This window comes from Lingula anatina, chromosome 3 (genome assembly GCF_051362555.1).
Source record: "Lingula anatina isolate TDL-2025a chromosome 3, LinAna3.0, whole genome shotgun sequence".
Classification (NCBI taxonomy): Eukaryota; Metazoa; Brachiopoda; class Lingulata; order Lingulida; family Lingulidae; genus Lingula; species Lingula anatina.
The window spans coordinates 31,665,691-31,687,884 of record NC_141769.1 but is presented as its reverse complement, the minus strand read 5'-3'; the positions used below and the strand labels follow the sequence as shown (position 1 = coordinate 31,687,884).

General features: G+C 36.3%; 3 protein-coding genes across 4 annotated transcripts; 1 reads left to right on the top strand and 2 right to left on the bottom strand.

Annotated features, from left to right (window-relative positions):
* Positions 1 to 514: 514 nt before the first annotated feature.
* LOC106165838 (uncharacterized) lies at positions 515 to 14,097 on the bottom strand. 2 transcript variants are annotated; one of them, XM_013544199.3, is made up of 15 exons: positions 13,916 to 14,097; positions 13,324 to 13,448; positions 12,443 to 12,546; positions 11,958 to 12,013; positions 11,163 to 11,285; positions 10,673 to 10,782; positions 9,937 to 10,006; positions 9,537 to 9,711; positions 9,009 to 9,148; positions 8,272 to 8,319; positions 7,881 to 7,923; positions 7,270 to 7,488; positions 4,057 to 4,155; positions 2,451 to 2,545; positions 515 to 1,689 (listed from the first exon to the last, which is right to left on the bottom strand). In XM_013544199.3, the coding sequence occupies exons 1-14, from the start codon at positions 13,974 to 13,976 to the stop codon at positions 2,485 to 2,487; spliced, it is 1,434 nt and encodes a 477-aa protein (XP_013399653.2). In that variant the 5' UTR covers positions 13,977 to 14,097; the 3' UTR covers positions 515 to 1,689; positions 2,451 to 2,484. The 2 variants fall into 2 exon arrangements, with proteins under 2 accessions (XP_013399653.2, XP_013399652.2); XM_013544198.2 differs by having other exon boundaries at positions 2,489 to 2,545.
* Positions 14,098 to 14,137: 40 nt separating this feature from the next.
* On the top strand, positions 14,138 to 16,716 carry LOC106165839 (uncharacterized). The gene is made up of 3 exons (XM_013544200.2): positions 14,138 to 14,248; positions 15,315 to 16,073; positions 16,260 to 16,716. The coding sequence occupies exons 2-3, from the start codon at positions 15,333 to 15,335 to the stop codon at positions 16,383 to 16,385; spliced, it is 867 nt and encodes a 288-aa protein (XP_013399654.2). The 5' UTR covers positions 14,138 to 14,248; positions 15,315 to 15,332; the 3' UTR covers positions 16,386 to 16,716.
* A 642-nt stretch (positions 16,717 to 17,358) lies between these two features.
* Positions 17,359 to 22,043, bottom strand: LOC106165847 (F-box/LRR-repeat protein 3). The gene is made up of 4 exons (XM_013544210.2): positions 21,880 to 22,043; positions 21,230 to 21,468; positions 20,536 to 20,719; positions 17,359 to 20,244 (listed from the first exon to the last, which is right to left on the bottom strand). Exons 1-4 carry the CDS (start codon positions 21,934 to 21,936, stop codon positions 19,147 to 19,149), a joined length of 1,578 nt encoding a protein of 525 aa, XP_013399664.2. The 5' UTR covers positions 21,937 to 22,043; the 3' UTR covers positions 17,359 to 19,146.
* Between the last annotated feature and the right edge of the window lie 151 nt (positions 22,044 to 22,194).

Here is a 22,194-nt window from a genome sequence, read left to right as displayed (position 1 = left end):
ATGATCTTTATTGAACACAACAAGTGCGCTCTGAATGGAAATTCCGTTATATATGCCGTTGTCCTGTCTGTCTTCCCTAGTGGTTAATTGTTATGAGGGGGTGTTCATTTCTCCAGACTGATGGGTTTGTTGTAGTTCCGGTAATAGATTGCCCCTCGAGACGTGCCCCAATACTTCAAGGTGCAAGGTGAGAACTTCTTACAAAACTCACTTGACAAAACTGTGTCAAAGTGCAGTCGAACGAAATACATTGTGATGATCATTTGGGGTGGGGTGGCTTGTAAGAAATTTCACCCCCACGAAGCAATGACTAACATTATTGTCCTTAACTGAATTCTATTAAAATGATTAAAAAAATTATCATTCCTTTGAAAATAGGGTACAGCTGATATTACTCGGGAGAGGAGTGGAGGGGGTGGAATCAAGAATATCGCACCCATTCCACGAGTTAAATGCAAAATTCATACAACTGCTGTACGTTGTATTCACGACATTTCTACACTACAAAATAACATTTATAAAAGTTATATATAATTTATTCACCCCAACTGGGTGTTCTTTTTTATCTTCTCTTCAATGAACTGATGTGTGCATGAACATGCATATCTAAAGGCTTTGTCACATTTAGCGTACAGCACTATAGTATGAGAACAAATTGCCCATACGCAGACTAACAGTTGGTAAACGTATCGAGTACGCAGGCAAACGTTGGCGTACGTTCCCATGCGTGGAGGGAGCCAAAACTGTTTTGAACACGTTTCAAAATTTCATACGCCGTTTTATATGTTCATTTTCATACGCTGGAAAGGGTTGGTTTAATACGCTTAAAACTGTGCGTATAATCGATTTCACATACGATACTCATACGTTTCTCTTTACGCTAGGTGTGACAGAGCTTGAAAACATTGTACTCTCTCTGTCTTTACATTCACATCACTATACTGTGCATGTTGAAACCAGAATAGCTGGCCCTACCCGTTCTTTTACGATGTCAAGATCAGAGTTGCATGTACGCACATTGTACGCATTGTTTAAGACAGATTCACTCTGCGTATTGGAGTTATTCTGTTGTTTGTGAGACATTAGGCAACAGACCTACGCATTCTGACCTCTGTCACATTCGCAACTCTGATGAAGATCATAAGTGTCCCCTCTGTCAGGGTGTTTTCACCACCTTTAAACTGTGATCTGCAGACGGCCTGCCCTTCCTTTCCATTAAACCCAAGCACAGGCTGTTTGTCGTTGTAACCGTAGAGCTTACACCATGACAAATCGTCCAGTCAAACGTTATGACATTATGACACGAAGGAATGTTAAGCTGCGACAGTGCTGTAAATGTTCTGTATTGTCACTTCACTATAGAACAACACTGACTATACAGCATGGGGCAGTGCTTTATACCCAAGTCCTGCCATTTCATATACAAGAATCAAACACGGAAGAGCCATAAATAAGCCACGATGTTCTGTCCTCTTCCATTGTTAAAGCTTGTAAAAACTTGAAACTGCTAGTTTTTTTTAGTTAAGTTTCCAATTTGCTACAAAGAGTCCAAGATGTCCTCGACCTTTTCACTCCACTCCTTGTTGTGAGTCTTCCGTTCCCTCGCCATCTTCGCGGTCTCTTCGTGAACGTTTCTTTTTATGGCCACGGTGACGGTCACCGTCTTTCTCTTCTTCTTCTCTGTGTTTCCTGAAGTTAACAAAAAATGACCAAATATAAGTGCAAACGTATGAATATATTCTCATTCAAAATTTTGAACAGCAACAGTTACATTTAGAACATTGCTCCATCAACTTAACTGAAAGAGTTTATAATAGATTTCAGTGTGGGCTAAGACCAACCAACTTTGTAGTTAAGATTGCACGCACGCACGCACACATAAACATACGTGCAGGTATTGGCCTACTGTTCCCAAGCAAAACTGCAAAGCATTCAAATCTTTTTTATATGAGGATAATGATAATCATATATCACATATGCTTGTTGAGACAGTGATAACATAATGATTATATAGTGAGGGAGTTTATATTTTAGCACCCACTGGTTATATGTCTTCAACAGGTATTTGAAAATGTCAAAAACCATCAGCAACAGCCAATGTGGGAGTGAAACATTGTCAGAATGGATAACCCTTTGGGCAAAAAAAAACAATCTTCTCAATATCCTTCACCCACAAATTAAAAGGTCTATAATATTACCGCATGCTATCCAACCCCACTGAATTTTTTGTACTTGTTTTGAAATTAAGGAAGAGAGAGCTAAGAAGCTGATAAATGCAAAAGTTACTGAAAACCAAAAAGGGCAACCATAATTGAGGCAGCTAATAAAAAGAACTGAATCTCATCAAATTTGATATTTTCTGTTTTTTTTAAGTGTAATCAAAGATGGCAATGGGAAATCAAAGATGGCAATGGGAGAACTGAATCCAAAGGAGGCACTCTTGGACTCACTAGATCTCCAAACGAGATGGCCCCGGCCCTACCATTACCTTCGACGATGGCGATCCTCTCGATCTCTGTGCGGTTGCCTCCTTTCTCTGCGATACCTGGAAAAACATTCAAAAACACACATATTTTAGAAAGAAAGAAAAAAGCACCAGCATCATAAGGGTTATGGGTGTTTAAACTTTGTGCCCAACTGTTATCATTATATTCCTGTCAGTAATCATAAATATATTTAATTACTTCTCTCTTATATACACTTATTTTTGCAGACAACAGTCTTGGAAGGAAAGAGGTCTAATTACAAAATTAATATGTTTAATACATAATAATTATCATAATAACACATCTGTGCTCTGCTCTTATCTTTTCTGTATAAACTATAAACTTGTTTTATGTAAACTAACCTAAGATTTTTTTCTGTTCAAAATCATGGACAGCACAAGTTTCAATTTGCAAATATAACTTAATTTCCTTACTCAAAAAAATAATAAATAAAATAAATAATAATAAATAAATAATTTTTTTACAGATTCATCATATAAATATACCAAAAAATAAAGCAATGAATCAAACTTCTGAACATTGTAACAGTCATAAATTATGAAATTTCACAACCCAAAAGAGCAAAAACATCTGTATAACACAAGAAGGAAAAACCAATTTCCTGGCTTCACACATTTCAAGTGCTAAGCAATTACAAATCAGACTTTGTCACCGACCAACCTGAAGCTTTTAATTCACCAAAAATTTAGCTTCACCTATATTCACACCACTACAAAGCAACACATTTTTATACAGCAGATTTATAGCACAAAATATTTATGTGATTTGTCTCAAAATTTGAAACACATGTAACATTTCCACCCGCACACAAAACCATGCTAACTTTGAACCTATTTGTCAGGTAAATGAGTCTCCTCCTGGTAAAAACACACTCAATCTCCCAATAAGATCATTAGGTACAGTTATATTTAATTCTGGCTAGCTATGACAATAAAAAAACCCACTTAGTCCACAATAAAGAGCAATAAGTACAGATATTTCAAATTTAAGAAGATAATAACTAGTATTCTTCCACTTGAGGGCCAGATTACAAAATATTCCTCTAAAACAAGTTTCTTTTTACTTTTGTGCAGAAAAATCTCATTTTATGGAACTACCTCAGATTAAACCTATGTCATAGCAGACTATATCTTTCAGTCTTATACTTTAGACAAACTTAAAGGTATGCTAAATGCAATTAAAAATTTCCTGAAGTCATTTTTATGTCTAAATATTCTGCAAAGTTACTTCTGTTTCCCTATTATACAGGATCATAAACAATAATTCAAAAAAGCCTTTCCCTGATGCTGATATTTCCTTCTAAAATGTCAGGTAGACAAGGTGGTCTTTGAACTAGGTGGTTTAATTACTTGTAGAAATGAAAAATAAAAAAAAAACACTAACCCAAGTGCAGGGATGGTGAAGCAATGATTCAGGCGCACTCCCCCCCCCCCCCCCCCCAAAAAAAAAAAAAAAAAAAAAAAAATTGTTTCTCATGGTAAATTAGATTTGGTTCCAAAAATCCTGTCAAGAGTATCACTATCTTTGAGAAAGCATGCAGTGCACAGACCTTGAATCCCTTTCATAGGAATCCCTGCTCCTGTCTCTGGTACCACTCCCACCACTACTGTTAAACCTGCTGCTGCTCCTCTCTCCCTCACTGTCTGAACTGAAAGTAATAATAATAATGATAATAATAATAATAATACTAATAATAATAATGAAAAAATTACACATACATGAGTATTAAGGCTGACTGAAATATTCAATTGCTCTAATCACTTAAAAAAATAACATGAAAATAAATAAAACAAATGGAAACAAGGCTTCAGTAACAATGAATTGGAAAAACGTGAATGAGAAAAATATGTCATGGTAACTAATGAATTAAGTGAACTGCCCATTCTCCACACACTAGTGAATAATGCAGGAGGCCAACAGTGAGCACAAGTAGCAAAAAGAGATTGAAATTCTTTTTCACTAAATATTATGTAAGGAGAGTAGGATGATTACTACCCTTGCCTGCATGAGATGTCATGTTTGGCTCAGTTGCTTGGTTTGTTAATTTTAAACAGTCCAACTCAAAAAGTTAAAAAACGGTTTTGAATAAAATTTTGAGGTTTAGTCGGAAATGGGATAACTAAGAACTGATTTTAGTGGTGATCCATAACTTGATATATCAATAAAGTATATTAATTAGAAAAATATTCTGCCTTGGTGGAGGTCTGGGTACTCAGGCTGTTTATCTAGTTATTAGCCTATTCAGCAATATATTCTAATATCACTTCTCCAGCATATGAAAAAGGGGGGGGGGGGGGGGGGGGGGGGGGGGGGGGGTGCACCCAAAAAAGTTCTTCACTATTGGTAAATTCCATAAAATGAACCTGAATATTTTTCAACTGTACCACACACTTGAGGCCATGATTAAGGTCATGAAGCTTGGCGGGGCCTAGAAGCCTAATGAGCTGATCCAAAAGAGGAGGAAAATGAAGTTCAAAAAGTCCCCCAGGTCTTTCTTTCACCTCGACGAAAAAACATTGTCCATAAAAAGGAACTCGTTAAGAATAGCACATGCCATCAAGCATGACACGGTAAGTAGCATTAGGAAAAGAGTACATTTTTAATGAAATCCTTTCTTACATTTATTCTTTGAAAAAAAAAGTCTATTTGTTGCACATGTGCCAATTTGTTTGTTTTGTTTAATATTTTTAACAGTAAACTGATTTGTGGCCTTATAATTGGAAAAAAGTTATCTTAAAATCATTTAAGGATGTACTTTAACACAAAAATAAAAACAATTGTTTCAACATATAACTCTACATGCCATGGAAATATTTAAGGTCTTTATCCAAGGGATCAGGAGGTTCAAACGAATTGCCTTTTTTTCTAGGTACACAAAAGTTTCATGGAAAAAGATCCATTTTTTCAGAAAAAGAATTTCTAGAACTGCTGGCTACGGGCCTGTACATCAAACAAACTAAGCCATGAACAGTTAATGCCAGTAGTTTTTATACATATATAAACAATGTTACAAATGACCATTAAAAAACTGAATTAGACATGCACAGAGCAGAAATGCACAGAAACACCTCTTTATTAAAAATCTGTGAATTTTCAAAATCAAGACATCAACGGTGACAGATTTGTTGCTAAAAATGCCCCAGCGCCAACGAACCCCGACTGTTTGTATTCAAACGAGCATCAGACCTGTCCTGCAATGACCTGGGGATGTAAATAACCATACTCTCTGCCGACAGACTTCCATCTCTTTTTACATTACAGCTCACACATATATCAAAGTTAATTGTGACTAATTGTACTTTGTCCTATACTAACACTGGCACACAACTTGTGTTGGATAATCCCAACAATATCTTATTAGTGCACATTCAGAAAGTTAATTGTTTTGGGTCAAATAAAGCGGCTTTGACTGAGGCTGCACTTTTAAATTTTACTCAGCTAAAATTTAATTACAAGTTAAAACTAAGTAGCAAAATGTTGCAAATAACTGAAGAACTGTGAGAATATCTAAGTTTGCTGCCAGAACTGACTTTTTGCTCTGCTGTCCTTGAGTGGTGAAAAGTCTTAACATGGTAGGTATTTACAAATGAAAAAAAAAAAAAACTAAATTAAATTAAAAGAAATTAAAAACTTTACTGCATAAACAATTAATTTTGCTATTGTAAATATTTATACAACTATGGATCAAAGTATATTGTAACATAAACTGGGAACAATATTTTGACTATCATTTTCTCATTTTTTCATTAATTATTATCACTGTAACATGACAATGTTCCTATTGATAAACCTATTCAAAAGAATCTTACAGATATGTAGACACCTCTTGTGAACTAGAAACTCATAGAGACACCTCAAATATAAAAAGCACTGCTATATTTAGCCACTGTCTTCTAAATTTAACCCTAACATCATCAAGGGGGGCCTATATTGACGGGAGGTCAAATTTCAAGTTCCTAAATACTAAAATGTCAGATGCAATTACAGTAAGATTTATTATCAACAGTTTCTCATTTGTGAAAAACAATTTCAATAGGAAGGACATATTAACCATGTTTTCTTGGAAAGTGGCAGCAGAAAAAGTTGCTATAATAACTCACTTGTATATACAAGCGGGTATTTTTAGCTCAAAGGGGCACAAACAAAAATGTATCAGCAATGCACTATTTTCAAGGTTTGTGTTTCATAGACCTTTTTCCACCAGCACATGTTGTTATGTTCCACTTTTTCAATACTGTCAGCACTGACAGCTGTTACCCATTCAAATATTTTGTTACATGACTGCAAGGTTTTGATGCTTTTGGAAGTTCCACAAGAGGTTTCTAAAATGACACATGGAAAATATTCTAATGTCAAAAAATTCATTTCCATCCTATGCACTTGCATTGTGGATACATTTTCAACTTGTTCTAAGATAAGATATCAAATTTGGTGGATAAACGCAGTATGATCTCTCCATCCAAAAGCTGATAATAAAATGAATCATAAATAAAATTTAACGAAGGAGGAGGGGGGGGGGGGGTCAGACACAATATATGTCCATCAATCAGGGATTTCAAAACAGTATAACTGTCAGTCAGGTTAAACACACCGACAGGCAAACAGACAGAAGGACAGACCATCCTATTTCAGCAATGATGACAAAAGACGGAGACACACACATAAATAGACAGACAGACAGAGAGGCAGGACAAACAAACTATTCCAGCTACCCATCCCCCCCCCCCCCCTCTCTCTCAGGTGATATACTACTGTCTCCTACCTGCTGTCATAATAAGAATCAGAGCGTGCTGGACTTCGGTCTCTATTGTACTCCCAGGGGGGTGGCTGGTTGGAGGGGTATCCACCCCCTGGCCTGGGGTCCCAATTAGGGGGTGGTCCACCAGGATGAGGGGGAGGTCCACCAGAATAAGGTGAGAAAGAGGGCGGAGGACCTTCATAACCATATGGGGGTCTGTCTTCAAACCCTGGGGGTGGGCCCCTGAAAAGAGAACGATGATTTTCAGGCATGTTGTTCATGGTGCCAAGACCACAAATAAGCAGTTTTTGTTGGTGAGAATCACTTACTTTGAAACTACATTTTTGAAACACATTATGGTCATTCGACCAGATAAGACTGAAATTTATGGTGTGTTCACAAAAAATCTATCATACTAGCTACTGCCCTCTAACCCCAGAGGAACTCTCGCTGAATGCAATCAGGTTAACAGATTAACACACCTCCTCCTTGCACTGAGTAGTATACAGAAAAGCTGGTTATTATATGAGTAAGCTGGAAACAAGAACAAGCGTGTTAACCTGTTCACTTTTTATAAATTTTGATAACACAGCTTTACAAACAGTAAACTATAGCTCTGTGAAGTAATGTCTTACCTGTCTGGAGGGGGTGGTCCAGCGCCTGGCGGGGGGTAAAAACCTGAATCACAAGTACACAATAACTTAACCTTCTGTATTAATATAAAAATTTTTCCTTTTCATTAGAACTCTTACCCTTATTTCAAAAAAGAAACTACTGAAAAATACTGAATAAATGAGATAAATCAAATAAAAAAGATAAAAACGTAGACGTATTGCACCTGCGTATTGGGACATCAAGGTAAGTGGCTAGAATAGGAAAGGACACACAATTCAAAAGTCAAGTGTGTGTGTGTGTGTGTGTGTGAGAGAGAGAGAGAGAGAGAGAGAGAGAAAGAAAGAAAGAGAGAGAGAACATGCATTGGGGTGTAGGGGGGGGGGGGGCAATAGACATAGTTAAGTAACTTACTGGGAGGGGGTCCATATCCTGGGGGAGGAACTCCTGGGGGTGGCACACCTGGAACAAAACAGGGGAAACAACACTGAAATAATTCAGTTTGTTTATCAAAAGTTACTATGTAGTGTCTTTTAAAGTCAAAACAAACATACGAAATGGTGATTTCATTTTATTTGACTAACATAAGTCTAACAATAATTTTGAAAAATACAAAATTCATGCTGAATGTGAAGCTTATACGTTGTAATCTTGCAATACAAAAAAGTCAACCCTACTATTGACATTCCATTGGGCAGCACTGGGCACTGGCAGCCAAAGACGTTATCTACTAAGCCATTAAGCCTGACTATCGGCTATAGTGTTATTGACAGTATATGATATCCATCACACATGCCAAACTTTACGGAAATTGCCAAAGGCTAGAAATCCCTTCAAAATATACTTTTAACAGTTGTAATCAAATTCAAACTACGACCACTATCTTCCCACTGCCCTAAGGTATTGCTAACACCTGTCAGGTGTCAACAGATCAGATTATACTTTGGGAGAGAAAGGTGAAACAAAGACTTCAGGTGATCTGCCATTACTATATATCCATTGCAATGGTACAAATTCACCATCTTTTGCAGGTCACATCTGTATTGCTTCCTAAGACGTCAATCCCATTCTCACACATTTTCTAGTCTCATATAACATCACCCATATAGCCATTATTTTAGGCAATTCCCATTACCTTTCTGTATACCTACCAGGTGGTGGGGGCATCCCTGGGGGCGGCATCCCCGGGGGTGGCATTCCTGGAGGGGGTACTGGATACTCGTGTTGTGGGACAGGCTGCATGCTGGGTGCCACACCAGGGGGCGGCACTGGCTGGGGGTATGGTTTTTTACTAAAATATAAAATGAATACGATAATGTCTCTGAGAATATGGCTATTATTACAGGTATTTGTCCATGTTAAAAAGGCAGAGACAATTTATTAATTAAAATTTATATTTGTTGTAACTTATGCACTAGCAATAAGCCAATAAACCCTTTTGTTATCAGAATGATACAGAGAGAGCAAGACATCTAAGTCTCCTTTGCTCAAATGGAATAATTTAATATACAAAAATTATGGAGGACAAAACATTTCCATATCAATTTTGTTGGAAACACAGGGCTGTCATAATCAAAAAAAGAAAAAGAAAATAAAAACATAACCGAAGTATAATACTAACAAACTTATGTCACTATTTGTCATATACATTCAACTACATTATTTCATTTTAAACTCACAAATCTGGGTTCATTAGACCATCTGATGGTAAGCCAGGAGGGTGGGGCTCGCTGTCAACTCGCCGTGAAGACTGTGCTGAGCCACCAATCACATCTATTGTTCCAGAGACTTTCCGCTGTGGAGGCGGGCCTGCTTTGTAGTTACGAGCTGGTGACGTGCTTGACAGGACAAGAACTGAGGAAGAGATGTTTAATAATGATAAACGAAGGAAATCTATTTTAAAATATTATAATATATACAAAGGAAAAGATATTACAGGCATCAATTTAAAGTTCATGTTATACAAACTGAATTTGAAAAAAAAAAAACTTGATTTCCAGACAATTTGCTGAACCACTAACAAAAGTCACTAAGTACAGATTCTTGAGAGTATCAGTTTCTATTGCCAGATGTACTTACTGTTCCCCTGTGTTTTGGGTGTGGTATCTGGTTTAGGCGGGGCTCCCTGGGCTCCTTGTCCATGATGAACCTGACATAACAGGGAACAAAGTTATCACTTATATACCTGGTAGCTTGAGGTAAGTATTAGTTCACAGGCAATAATTTTGTTACAGTAAGAATAAGGATTACTTTTGAATGTATCAATATCTACAACTATCTCTTCATCTATCAAAATAGTGTACAATTTTCATACAATACAGGGAGCTTAGTATTTATAATCATGATAACAATAATAGCAACAAAAAGTTTATTTTGATGTTAGCAATGTTAGTGATCTTGTTCATCCAAAAAATCTATCAACAATGTTTTCCAGTGTCTCATTCAAAAGCAAATCTTTTTTTTACATATAATAAATATGTTTACCAAATTTTTGATAAATTGAGAAAAAAATCTCATCAAGTACACTACGCATTGAACCATATTTGACCAACTTTAGCATTTGCCAAAAAAATCTCCATGCTGGCCTTAATTTTAAAAAGTTTTATTGCTGCAGGCTGTTGACGTGTCTTATGTGCATGGGTGAAAGTTGAAAAAACTTAAAATCCTGTAAACCTATCTTGCAATTTCTCATCGTATTTAGACCACATGAAAAGATGATCAAAATAAAGACTGAAAATCCTGAAATCAGGCATATTCCTGAAAACTGTCACCCATGCAGATGGGGGAAAGAGTTATGAAAAAAGCATATAATTACAAAGACTTTGTTGGCCCCGCTCTCCAACCTCATCCTCCTCTGCTTTTCACAGTACTGCATCCATGTGTCTTCATTGAAACCATAGTTGAAATAGTCTGTCACATCAGCACCTAGGAAAATATTATAGTTTGCCAACATTAACTTGAAATCTCTATGTGAGACACAACACACAGCTCACTCATAAGATTAAGGACACACTAACAAACTATGAGGTATAATATGGAACTATCTCTTCATACAATTAAGGGATTTCACAAATCAGTGGTAAAAGGTCATAACTATCTGCTCATTTACCAGATGGATAATATTTCATTTCAAATGTTGACAATTAACAAAGTGCCACTGACTGGTACTTAAAAAATATTTCACTACAAATGACCACTCGTGCACCTCCTTTATTTAATCTGTTTTTATTCTCATTATTTATTTATTTCTATCACTTATTCACATTATCTTTTCAAACTAAGTTTTCAATATAATGGTGACCAACCTGGCTTCCTCCATGGTTTTTCTTCATTCTTTAAAGAGTCAATATCAAACTCTAGTGTAGATACCCCATTAATTGTCCCCTGGGCTTCCACATCTACACCTTTAGCAGGTGCCTTGACTCCACCTGAAACACACAGATACAGGTCAACATTCCCTGAGGTAAAGGTCAACATTCACACAGACACAGGTCAACATTCCCACAGGTAAAGGTCAACAAACACACAGATACAGGTCAACATTCCCTGAGGTAAAGGTCAACAAACACACAGATACAGGTCAACATTCCCTGAGGTAGAGGTCAACAAACACACAGATACAGGCCAACATTCCCTGAGGTAGAGGTCAACATTCACACAGACACAGGTCAACATTCCCACAGGTAAAGGTCAACATTCATGTGGGTGTATTTCAACATTCACACAGGCACTGGTCAACATTCCCCCAGGTAAAGTCAACACTGACATAGGTCAACATTCACACTGGAGTAGGTCAACATTCACACAGGTATAGGTAAAAAGTATTATTTTCTTGAATTATCTATTTTTATCTAAATGGGGTGTTAATTAGCACATGTGTTATATGTTGAATTTTTCTTTAATATATGATTTATGTCACTGTTTGTTGTTATGCCATGTTCTGACCATGTTACATTGTATTATCCAAACAATTCATCACAGACGCCAGTCACAAACAACTCATTTTTAATCAGCTTTATTCTGTCCCTCACTAACAAGAAATCTACTTATCTACTTTAATTGCTAAAAATGAACAAACAAAAAAGTAAAATTCAACATACTTGCTGGCCCTGACTTTGCATAAGCTGTTGCCTTGAATAAATTCCTAGGTGCTGCCCTGGAAATAATACAAATTTGTGAGTACAAATTAAAGGGAGAAACATTTCAGGTCAAAACCTTTTTGTTAAAATAAAATCAGCTTAAAATTCTTACTAAATGAGTCAATTTTTCTTTGCTTTTTCTTTTCTAGCTGATTTAACACTGATGCTGATGAATTAGTAAGTAAACAAACTATGAAGTATAATATGGAAAGTACATAAAATTAAGGGATTTTACAAATTATTAGTAAAAGGTCATTACCATGTGCTCATTTACCAGATTAAATTAATTGGTTTAATTACAGATTAATTAGTAAATAATGGCAAATGGTGTCATATTTCATGCTTTGGTCAGATTAGGTTTCAGGAATGAAATTAAAGTCAAAAATTGCCAACTTGGTCAAAAGAATCAATGCATATTTTTACGATTAAAAAGATTGCACACATACTCGTATGCGGCCGCTCCAGTTTTTATATCTCCTATCGTAACTTGTACATCATCATCTGAGTCATCGTCATCGTCTTCATCTTTGGCAGCCTCCTCCTCTCCACTCTGCAATCAAGCACCACCACAGTTCAGAATGTTACATCATAGTAAAAACTGGACTATAGCATTGAAAATGGAGAAAAACTCTATATAAAGATGCAACTTTCATGAAAACAAAATGGGAAAACAATGTGCTCCTAACCCTATCCTTAAATACATAAACAACAAATATTATGACAAAATAAAACAATCCATCTCAAAAGGTAGCATTTGTCACTGTCTTGTTGTAAACAACAAAACTGATGTGTTGATTGAAGCTAATTAAAATAGAAACTAACAGTAATCAATGGTATTTATCAATTGTAATGGTAATCATCTGAAATAGCTATAAGTCTCTCAACTTAGGGTAAAATCAAGCCAGATATCCAAGGATTCAGAAGAGAGAGGAGTTAGAAATAATGGCAGACTAACTAGTGCAGTGCAGCAATAATTAAAAGTTGACAAAATCTACCCAATATTTTCTTCTGATTATTTTCTCTTAGTCCTATGGAATCAGTATTTTTCCCAAAAGTACAAATTCGTCATGTTTTGTATGTTAGTTTGTAATTGTATTGTGAGATATAATTCATGTTGTATGGAGTTTCACCCTTTACTTAAAGCTTAAGCCCACCTCATCTGGATTTTCACATTTTCTAATCTCATTATATGATATGATCTCATGCAGTGTCAACAGTTTTGTTTTAGGCTATCTTGGATGACTTTTCAATATGTGGTCAAATCTACAACTAAGCTCAGTTCTCCTGCATTATTTTTACTGTGCTAAAAGTAGTGACGTTATATTACCAGCTCTCCTGCTTCTTTGTCATCTGTTTTCTTTGGCTGAAAAGGTTCAGCTTCTACTGACAGACTGGACGCTGGAGCATCATCACCAGCCGCCCCTGTATCTGTTGCTTTCTTCTGATCTGCATCTGAAATTGATGCCCAGACATTTATAATTTAAAGTTATATCACGTCCCATTCCTGTGCAACTGACCAGTTAACACATTTTAAAAAATGACAGCATAGTACTTCAAAATAAACAAGAACACAAGAGTTGCACTGATTAGTAAAAAGCCATCTTTTACCTTGGAAATGGAAGAGAGAGAGAGAGAGAGAGAGAGAGAGAGAGAGAGAGAGAGCAAAAACCGATCACCAGAAGTTACAACTAGATAGCATTAAACAGCAACAATGCCGACAAGCTATAGATACACCATACTTCAGGCTATAGTATAATGCAAAAGCATTTGTCCAACTTGGTGCGTTATGTGGTACGGTAATTGAAACATATTTGATTTCGGGTCTTGGGCAAATTTATTCCTTGTAAAGTTTGTTTCGATAATCGCTCTTTGTCAAAGCTATAATTTAATGTAAGTGCACAATTTGTGTATCTGTGTACCTCCATAAAGCCACGCTTCATCGTCTTCACTCGGCGGTTTCGTTACTTCAGCGGCCGCCATGCTGTTTTCTATTGAGACTGACTTCGGTCTTTTCCGTAAATTATGGATTTTTTATCAGTAAGCACACAGCAGCTATTTCACATTTATTCTTCAATCTTATTGGATTGTTATACGTTAATTGTATTTTAAAGTAAAAATACAATATGATAAGAATCCAAATGCTTATTTAAAACCCACGGAAATACTCGAACATTATCCAAGATGTCAGCGCCCTTATTATGTGACGCGGCTCTCTGGGATTACCCCTGCATGTGAAAAAGCGTCTCACATAGGTAACTGGTTGAAGCGGCTATCAGTAGACTTCTAACACCGCAGCAGTATGTGACTTGAGGAGAAAAAAGAGAGCAAAAAATGAGAGATCTTGCAACGCGATGGATATGCTCGCTGGATGCTTTTTACTAACATTAAAAAATAAAACTAATATATATATATTTTTTTTTAATTTTACACGTTGCCTAGATCTCCAAAACCTTGTATACATCAGGGCTTGATATAAACTATTTTAGGTATTTGCTCGGCAGCAATAAGGTCTGAAAATCTACTTGCCCCACTCCAAATTATGGGGGGGGGGGGGGGGGGGGCTACTAAGAAAGTTTTGAATCCAAAAGTCCGATTTTGATTGTTTCTCCGCCGAAAAAATGCGATATTATAAACACAAAACTTCATATATACCATACATATAGTGTACATTTGTGAAGTCCATTATACTGATGACTATCACATGTAGAATGCAGCAGAGACCATTCCCAGAGACTATCTCCAAGGGGATTCTCACTTAATTGCAATTAACTTAAGTGGCCTAGATGCCTGTCACACCTACTTTAAGCTGATGTGGGATAATTAACTATCGTTTAGCAGCCTTAGTAGGTCTTAGACATCTAAGCCACTGACGCTGAAAGCAATTTAGCGAGAAACCCTGTGGAGATGGACCGCTCCTGTTAGATTGATCTAGGTATGGGAACCCAGTCGTAGATATCTGGAATATGTAAAAAGAGCAAGACTTTATCAAATTGGTGCTTGAAGAGCAAAGAGATACTTTAAATAGAAGTGACATTCAACAAAGGGCAAGCAGCAGATGACAAAGTTTTTTCAGGATGTATATATTTGTAGCAACTAGCATTTAAAACATAAGGCAGGGTGAGGCCTTACCTGCCGCAAGGTTACCTAGCATAAACTGAAATAAAGTAATCTGACACTAGGGGACATTTTATCATCTCTGGTCTCTACTTAATCACCAATAGAAACACAGTTACTTTCAGATGTCTAAATAACGTACAGCACTATCAGTATCTGTCTGTTGTACAATGCTTAATATTTATTTTATCATTTGTATTGCAGTTAACAAAAATTAACAACATGGCTTCCATAATGGGAGTAGTGCTGACAGTAAGGACCAGATGTAGGATGCTGTCTACTTATATCAGAGTGCCCTCTATAATACATGTTCACGGTGAGAGGAAGGGCGCACCACAGCAGAAAGCAAAGCAGTTGATGAGATCATCTTCTTGGTGGAAATTAATCAGATCTTCACACAGAAAGTCACATTCATCTTTTGGTAAGGCACCTCAGTGTTTACCCTTTGTAGACTGCCAGCAAAGACTCTTACATACAAGCCTGATTTTCAGGGATTCTCAAAACAAAAACCAAAGTGAGAGAGATGAAACTGAACAAAAGAGGACTTTTCCAAAGAAAAGACCAGAAAAGGTAAAATTGCCACCCAGAATCGTTCTGAAGGCAGATAAAAATATCCAACTGTGTGACAAAGAGGGTCAGCTTATAAAAGAAATAGCTTTTAAGCATGCCCAACGAGAAGCAGCTGAGCAGGGATTGCGTCTTGTTCAGTACGTGGACAAAAATGATGTAAAGAATAAGGCAAAGTATGTCATGGTAACACCAGAGGAGGCTCAAGGATGGTGGAAAGTCAAGAAAGAAATCCAAACTGAACTCCAACAAGATATAACCAAGATAAAACAGATCCGTATGAAGGGCAACATTGAGAAGAAAGATTTAGACTCAAAGATGGAACACATAATCAAATTTTTACAGAAAGGGATGGAGGTGGAAGTGTCAATTAATATTAACAAGAAATCAAACCAGGTACACTATATTCAGATATATTTAAAGTAAGGATAAGGCAATAGTCAATTGCCATTAGTTACAGATTTGCTTAGTTGCATTAATATAGTTTTCCTATATAATAAACCACTTCTCCAAAACTTGATTTTGACTTTTTATTTTTCCTCTGTTGAGACCCAATTTTACATATTTCTTTCTCTGTTCCAGTCAAACTTGACAAGATTAGCAGAAACTATCATGGCTGCTGCAAAAGGGATTGCAAAGATTGAAAAACAAGAAGGGGAGAGAAGTGTAAAGCTAATCTTGAAACCACTGGAAAAATTGGATACCTAGGACTTTAAGAATTGCTCTTATATTTGCAAGGATTTTGTATTTTGAAGGTTTTATATCAGAATATCTCATTATATAGAATTATTGAATTGACCTGCTACATTTAAAATTGATTAATGTACTGTTTTGTACACATTTCTTTAAAAAATGGTTTTTGTTTCTCTTACTTATTCATATTGCAACACAGCGTGCGCACCAATAAACTTAAAAGATGGAAATTGATAAGCATGTTTTTTAAAATGTATAATGTGATTCATGCCTGCAGTGAAAAAAACTTTTTGAAGTGAAATGAGTTCAATAAAAATAAACGTGTCAGCAGTTTTTTAGCACACCACCTCAAATTTATTGATAAATGTTGAATTGCAAACTATTTAAGGTGATTATAATGTAACAAATTGAAATGAACCAATTCTTTTGCTGAATTGCCATGATCATATCTCTTATATGTGAAGTATATATACATATTTGAATTACATTTTTAAACAACTTGAAAAATATATCTTTAACAGGAAAGGGCATTGGCAAAAGAATCTTTTTAAAGATACATACAAAGTCAATTTTTTGTCACAAAAACCAACCAAATGCCAGCATATAGTTTCAAGTAGTATAACTAAGAGAATTACCAAAAGGCATTGTTTAATTTTACCCGAAAATGATGTTTGAACAGATTTTTCTGCTGGCAATCTTAGCTGTATGTCAATGGGGCAGGAAAGTAGGTCACGGAAGTAGGTTAAATTTACAGCCATAAATTTAAAGAAAGGAGCAGTCTAAAGCTCTTTTATGGCTGATCGAGTGATCTGTTCAGTTTATCCCTTGGCATGTCAAATTTATTTGAGTCATATAAGAATCTAGTAGAAGTAGTTTACATGTGTTACTGGGAATCCACCCTCCACCGATGCTCGGTCCGTATGTACCTTTAAAAATTATCATATATTTACTTATCCTTGAATAAAAAGTGAAGAGGCAACACTGGACAAACTTGAAATAAAATATTATTATGGTGTTTGTTGAAGTAATTCACCCTTTTTCAAGACAAAAACTGATATATGTTACAATGTCTGAAACATATAATGAACAATCCCAATAAAGGTAAAATATCATAAATATATTTGTTGTAAGATTTGAAGTGCCTCTGATATCGTAAACATTATTGCCTAAGGTGAGCCATAAAGATGTAAAATGACCTCTGTCTAAATATCTATACCATTATCTTTAAGCTAAGGCAGTTCATTTCATCACCAGTACTGATCACATATTGTTAAACAAACAACACAGAAAACCTCTTTTTAACTATAAAAGAAATCTGAGAGCACCAAGGCTCCAGTGTGGCATGATAGACCTGTTCCGTGACCAAATCGTTCTGCACATGCACATTAAGGGTAGATTGCAAGAAGGAACTTCCGGTATGACGATGTCGACATATGTTTGCACTGAACTATGATCTTTCAATTCATAATTCAGTGGTTTTCGTCATGAGAGAGTATGTATTTGATAATCTTATAACTCTACGGGGGAATGTTGGAAATGAGCTTTTGATCGCGACTGAACTTTTTTGCTCTGTGAGAAAAACGTATATAATAGATCTAAGACTTTTAGTATAAATGTTTTCACCCTACAATGTTCTTTCAATTCAGAGTTAAGTAATTTTTGTCAAAAGAAATTGTATGTTCGATAATAATAAAACTTTCTCTATGGGAAAATATTGGAAATGTATGTGCAGCTACGTAGCTATAAGTTCACGGACTGCTACCCCCGCGTGAAGAATCTGTCAGAACGGTTTATTCACGACGACGGTTTCTTCACGTGACACCGGTTACAATATAGTGCACCGATACATTGTGATAGTTGAGAACGCATCCATTGCACAAGGTCATTTGCCGTATCTGGCAATGAGGAACCCCTTAGAAATTCTTGGATCCAGATGGTGATCCAGGGCTCCATAACTAGAAAGCATCACGAATTGTGATAGTGATAACACCTTTCATTTCGAGGGTATGACTTGGTAAATGCCGAGTTATGGGTAGAGACACTTGCGCTCGATTGCAATTCGCGATGCTTTCGACTTACAGAGCCAAAATCACCATCAAATTCTAATCACTTAGTTTAACCCATTGCTGGCCTATCCTGAAAATTTGATCAAAATCCATTTATAACATTTCGAGTAAGGTTGGCAACAAATGGGAAGACAAACAGAGGTGACATTAACATAACCTCCTTGGTGTTGGTAATAAAAAAATAATAATAATTGCTTCTTTAAAGCTTGTTATACAATTTTTTTTTTTTCAAATTTAAAAGGCAGCCAGCTGCAGACAAGCTTCATGAACAGACCTACATGATTAGTCTCTCAAGATAAAATAAAAAATCATTTTTGAGTTTTTAGATAAATAACATTTTTGATAAACTGAAATACCTCGCTGTAAATCAACTCAAAGTGAAAGTTGCCACACTGAAAACACTTCCTAACATGATCAATTTTTAACATCATTACATTCCAAGCCAATGATGCCATGCATGAGTGTATGTTAACACTTTAGTTTGCTGTAATAATTTTTTAAATACAGTTTTCCAGCTGCTCTATGTTGACCCTCCCACTCTCAATTTTTATAAAAAGAGATGAAAGTTGTGGTTTTATTGAGATATTTTGGTTTTGTTTTTTTATCCCCTCAAAATCCCACATACAGTGCTGCTCAGCTATGTCCCTTGCATTTCAAGACATTTTTGAAAGTCCACTTTTTACCTTTGAAAATTTCATGGTGTTGGAATATCAGTTTTCTAAAAAGAGTGCATTATTCTCCAAGGCATGAAAATAACCATAGCTTGGTTCCTGTTCCTCAGCGTCCGGCACCTGAGGATGCCAACAGTAGCTCAGCAGACGTGAAACCTCTTCACGAAGTGAGGCTAGACTGTCCAAGCGATCTTCCTCCAGACAGGGCTTGCGTTCAAGTGATGTCAAATACAGCTCCCCATTCTCTCTTTGACCAACAACCACATCTTCATCCTGCAAACTAGGATCTTCAAATTTGATCATGTTTGCCTTGAATTCAAAGACTTTCCATTGCTTTAGCTGAGCCAGCTGTACTATGGTATTACTGTAAATTTCACCCAGATGGACTAGAGAATCCATCCTTGACGAACAAGAAACTAAAGCAATTAATTCCTCGTCAAAAAACTCCCCAAAAGAGAAATTAACAAGCTTTTTGAGTGTCTTTGAATATTTATCTGTAATTCCTAAGATATCTTGAGAAGTGCAATTGGAATAAGTCATAAAGGCTAAACCAGTCAAGGGGATCTCTGGCTTTAGCAGTGCTGCTTTCTCCACGTAAGGCATTCGCGTTAGAAAGGTGATTTCAACCTCCAACTCTGGAGAGTGCTGTGAAAGCTGTGACCATGAAGAGGAGTAAATCTCGGGGATTGCCAACGCAGGATTGTGCCTTGAATATGTGACCAGAATCTTGAGATTTGACAGGGGCGTGCGAAATGATTTTGACAACCCTTTCACCAACTCATCGCTCATCATACAGAGACGTAAACTTAGGTGAGACAGGTACGTGAAGTGCTGCACTGTGGTTACCATTCTCTCTGCGCTTGGCAGGTGGGCATTAACTGTGCTCCATTTGCATTCATCGTAGAAGAGATTTAACTTCTCCAGTTGTTTTAATTTCTCATTTTCACACAGAGATTGGATGATGTCTAAACCGGGATATTTGTTTGGATTGCAGGACGGCCAGGAAAGCAGCTGGAACTCACGAAGGCGATAGGAATTGTTCAAAAGAGAAAGTATAACACGAAGGTCCTCCTCTTTGGGTCTTCCACTTCTGGCCAGGCCACCATTATTCTCTAGTGCAGTTCGAATTGAGCCAACCTGATAAATTTAAATGAAACATTACAATCAAACAAAAAAATTAAGTTTTTATATTATGTTTAAATATATAATAGCTGCAAATTTAAAGATTTTACTTTTTTTTTTGCTTCATTTTCACTTTTCCAAACCCTTTGCATTATAGGTAAAAATTACAAAAACAGCATCCAAAGCTTGCCTTTAAATTTAGCCTATTGATAAATCAAACACACATTTGGAATTCAATTTCTTTTCCCACTGTTTACCTACATCACCTTATAAAGCAAACTTCATTTACATCATGTTACTATGTACCTGAAGTGTCAAAGTTTCCAAACGACATCTTGCACTCAGCTCGGAGACAATTTCATTCACATGGGGTGGAACCTTATTGAAATATCCTTGGATGAGCAGAGAGAGGTTTTGGAAGAAGCTGCCAAATCTTTTTATAAGTTGCAGGTACTTGTACTCAATCGTCAACAAACCAGTGTTCACTCCCCTGAATCACACGTAAAAGGTATATTTTATGCACTTCAAAATGTCTTCAAAGTCTTGTTTTCTATGTTTACCAGTACATATCCTGCAAAGGTACTTTTTCCTAACACAGACCTTAAAAATGATAAAATCCTTCAAAAAAAGTACCTAATGTCAAAATTTTCTACTGAAATGTTTTAGAAGACACAGCAGTCTAAATATATGGCCAGTCATTTTGAACTTTAACTATTTAATTAAAAATCCAAACACCCAATCCAAAGGTAGTTACTTATAGGCCATGCAATGATTTATGAGTAGTAGAAAAAATTGCTAATTTTTCTCAAGAGAAATTCCATTCAGCACAAAAATCCCAAATAGGACACACATTGCAAATATCACTATAAATGACTTAAAATGGGCTATGCTGACCAGGGCTGTGTCAACTAAATATTGTCTGAAAATTTATCATTTTCATTATTTGTCATTTCTTATACACGTATGATTACTAGTAAAACATTATTTACTTAACCATTACCTCTCATCCAGATACCATAAGGATACTGGTTTGCTTGTCCCTCTCAGTATTACGGTGACTGTATGCCACAGAGAAGGATGGTTGAAAGCTTCATTCAGTGCATGGCAAGTGGCTGCCACTGAAGCGCGGTCTGACAGTGAAAGCTTTTTCAGCACCTGAACCCAAACTACATCTGGCAAATCACTAAAATCAGGGCCACTCTCATATTCCTTTGAGGTAACCTGGGCATTTTCCTTAACCTGCAATGCAGATTTCAATGTGCATATACATGATATAGCAATTATTGTTGACAATAATATGCGTTATGCCATAATGCTGTCTTTTATGGCATGCACTGTTGTGTAAAAGGATTTTTGTGCTCACATATATGCAGTGCTTTGATGTCTTACTGTGAGAATATCCTATTCCTAATCAGACATCAAAAGTACTCAGTACAGATATCTTAATCTTGCAAAATTGATAGTTAAGTTTGTGCAGGTAAATGTGTCAACGCCCATACATTCATTTTAATGCACAATCTTTGGAATTTTTTGTAAATTGTCGAAGTAGTCGGTACAAATTTGATCAAATATAAATTAAAAGGACTGATAATCTTATGCCAGTAACTTATTACTAGTAATTTGTATTCTTCTTTTTGTTAAAACCAGTACCTTTCTTATTTCATCCTGCTCATCTATTGCCCCAGCACTGTCGGCTAACGATCCCATACTTTTACCATGTCTCCCCTGTATCTTTACTTCAGTTCACCCCCAGATCACCGATGCTGGTGATATGATCGGTGACGGAAACGACGAAAATAAACACGATGCCTTTCAAGTACTTATTTACAGTATCTGTATGTTGCATTTTACAAGTTTGCTTGCAAGAGGGTTATACATGGGCTTCAGGTATTTTGAAATATATCTTTTCATAGTATGTTGTATTTATGAACTAATCTCCTCTTCAATCAGTGAAAAAAATAGTCA

Coding starts and splice junctions, on each gene's coding strand:
- LOC106165838 (XM_013544198.2), bottom strand. CDS start 13,976: ATGGCGGCCGCTGAAGTAACGAAACCGCCGAGTGAAGACGATGAAGCG. Junction 9,712..9,936: donor ACCCAAAACACAGGGGAACA/GTAAGTACATCT, acceptor TCTCTTCCTCAG/TTCTTGTCCTGTCAAGCACG. Junction 7,924..8,271: donor AGGATATGGACCCCCTCCCA/GTAAGTTACTTA, acceptor CTTGTGATTCAG/GTTTTTACCCCCCGCCAGGC.
- LOC106165839 (XM_013544200.2), top strand. CDS start 15,333: ATGGCTTCCATAATGGGAGTAGTGCTGACAGTAAGGACCAGATGTAGG. Junction 16,074..16,259: donor TTAACAAGAAATCAAACCAG/GTACACTATATT, acceptor TCTCTGTTCCAG/TCAAACTTGACAAGATTAGC.
- LOC106165847 (XM_013544210.2), bottom strand. CDS start 21,936: ATGGGATCGTTAGCCGACAGTGCTGGGGCAATAGATGAGCAGGATGAA. Junction 20,720..21,229: donor TTATGGTATCTGGATGAGAG/GTAATGGTTAAG, acceptor CGTGTGATTCAG/GGGAGTGAACACTGGTTTGT. Junction 20,245..20,535: donor TGGAAACTTTGACACTTCAG/GTACATAGTAAC, acceptor TAAATTTATCAG/GTTGGCTCAATTCGAACTGC.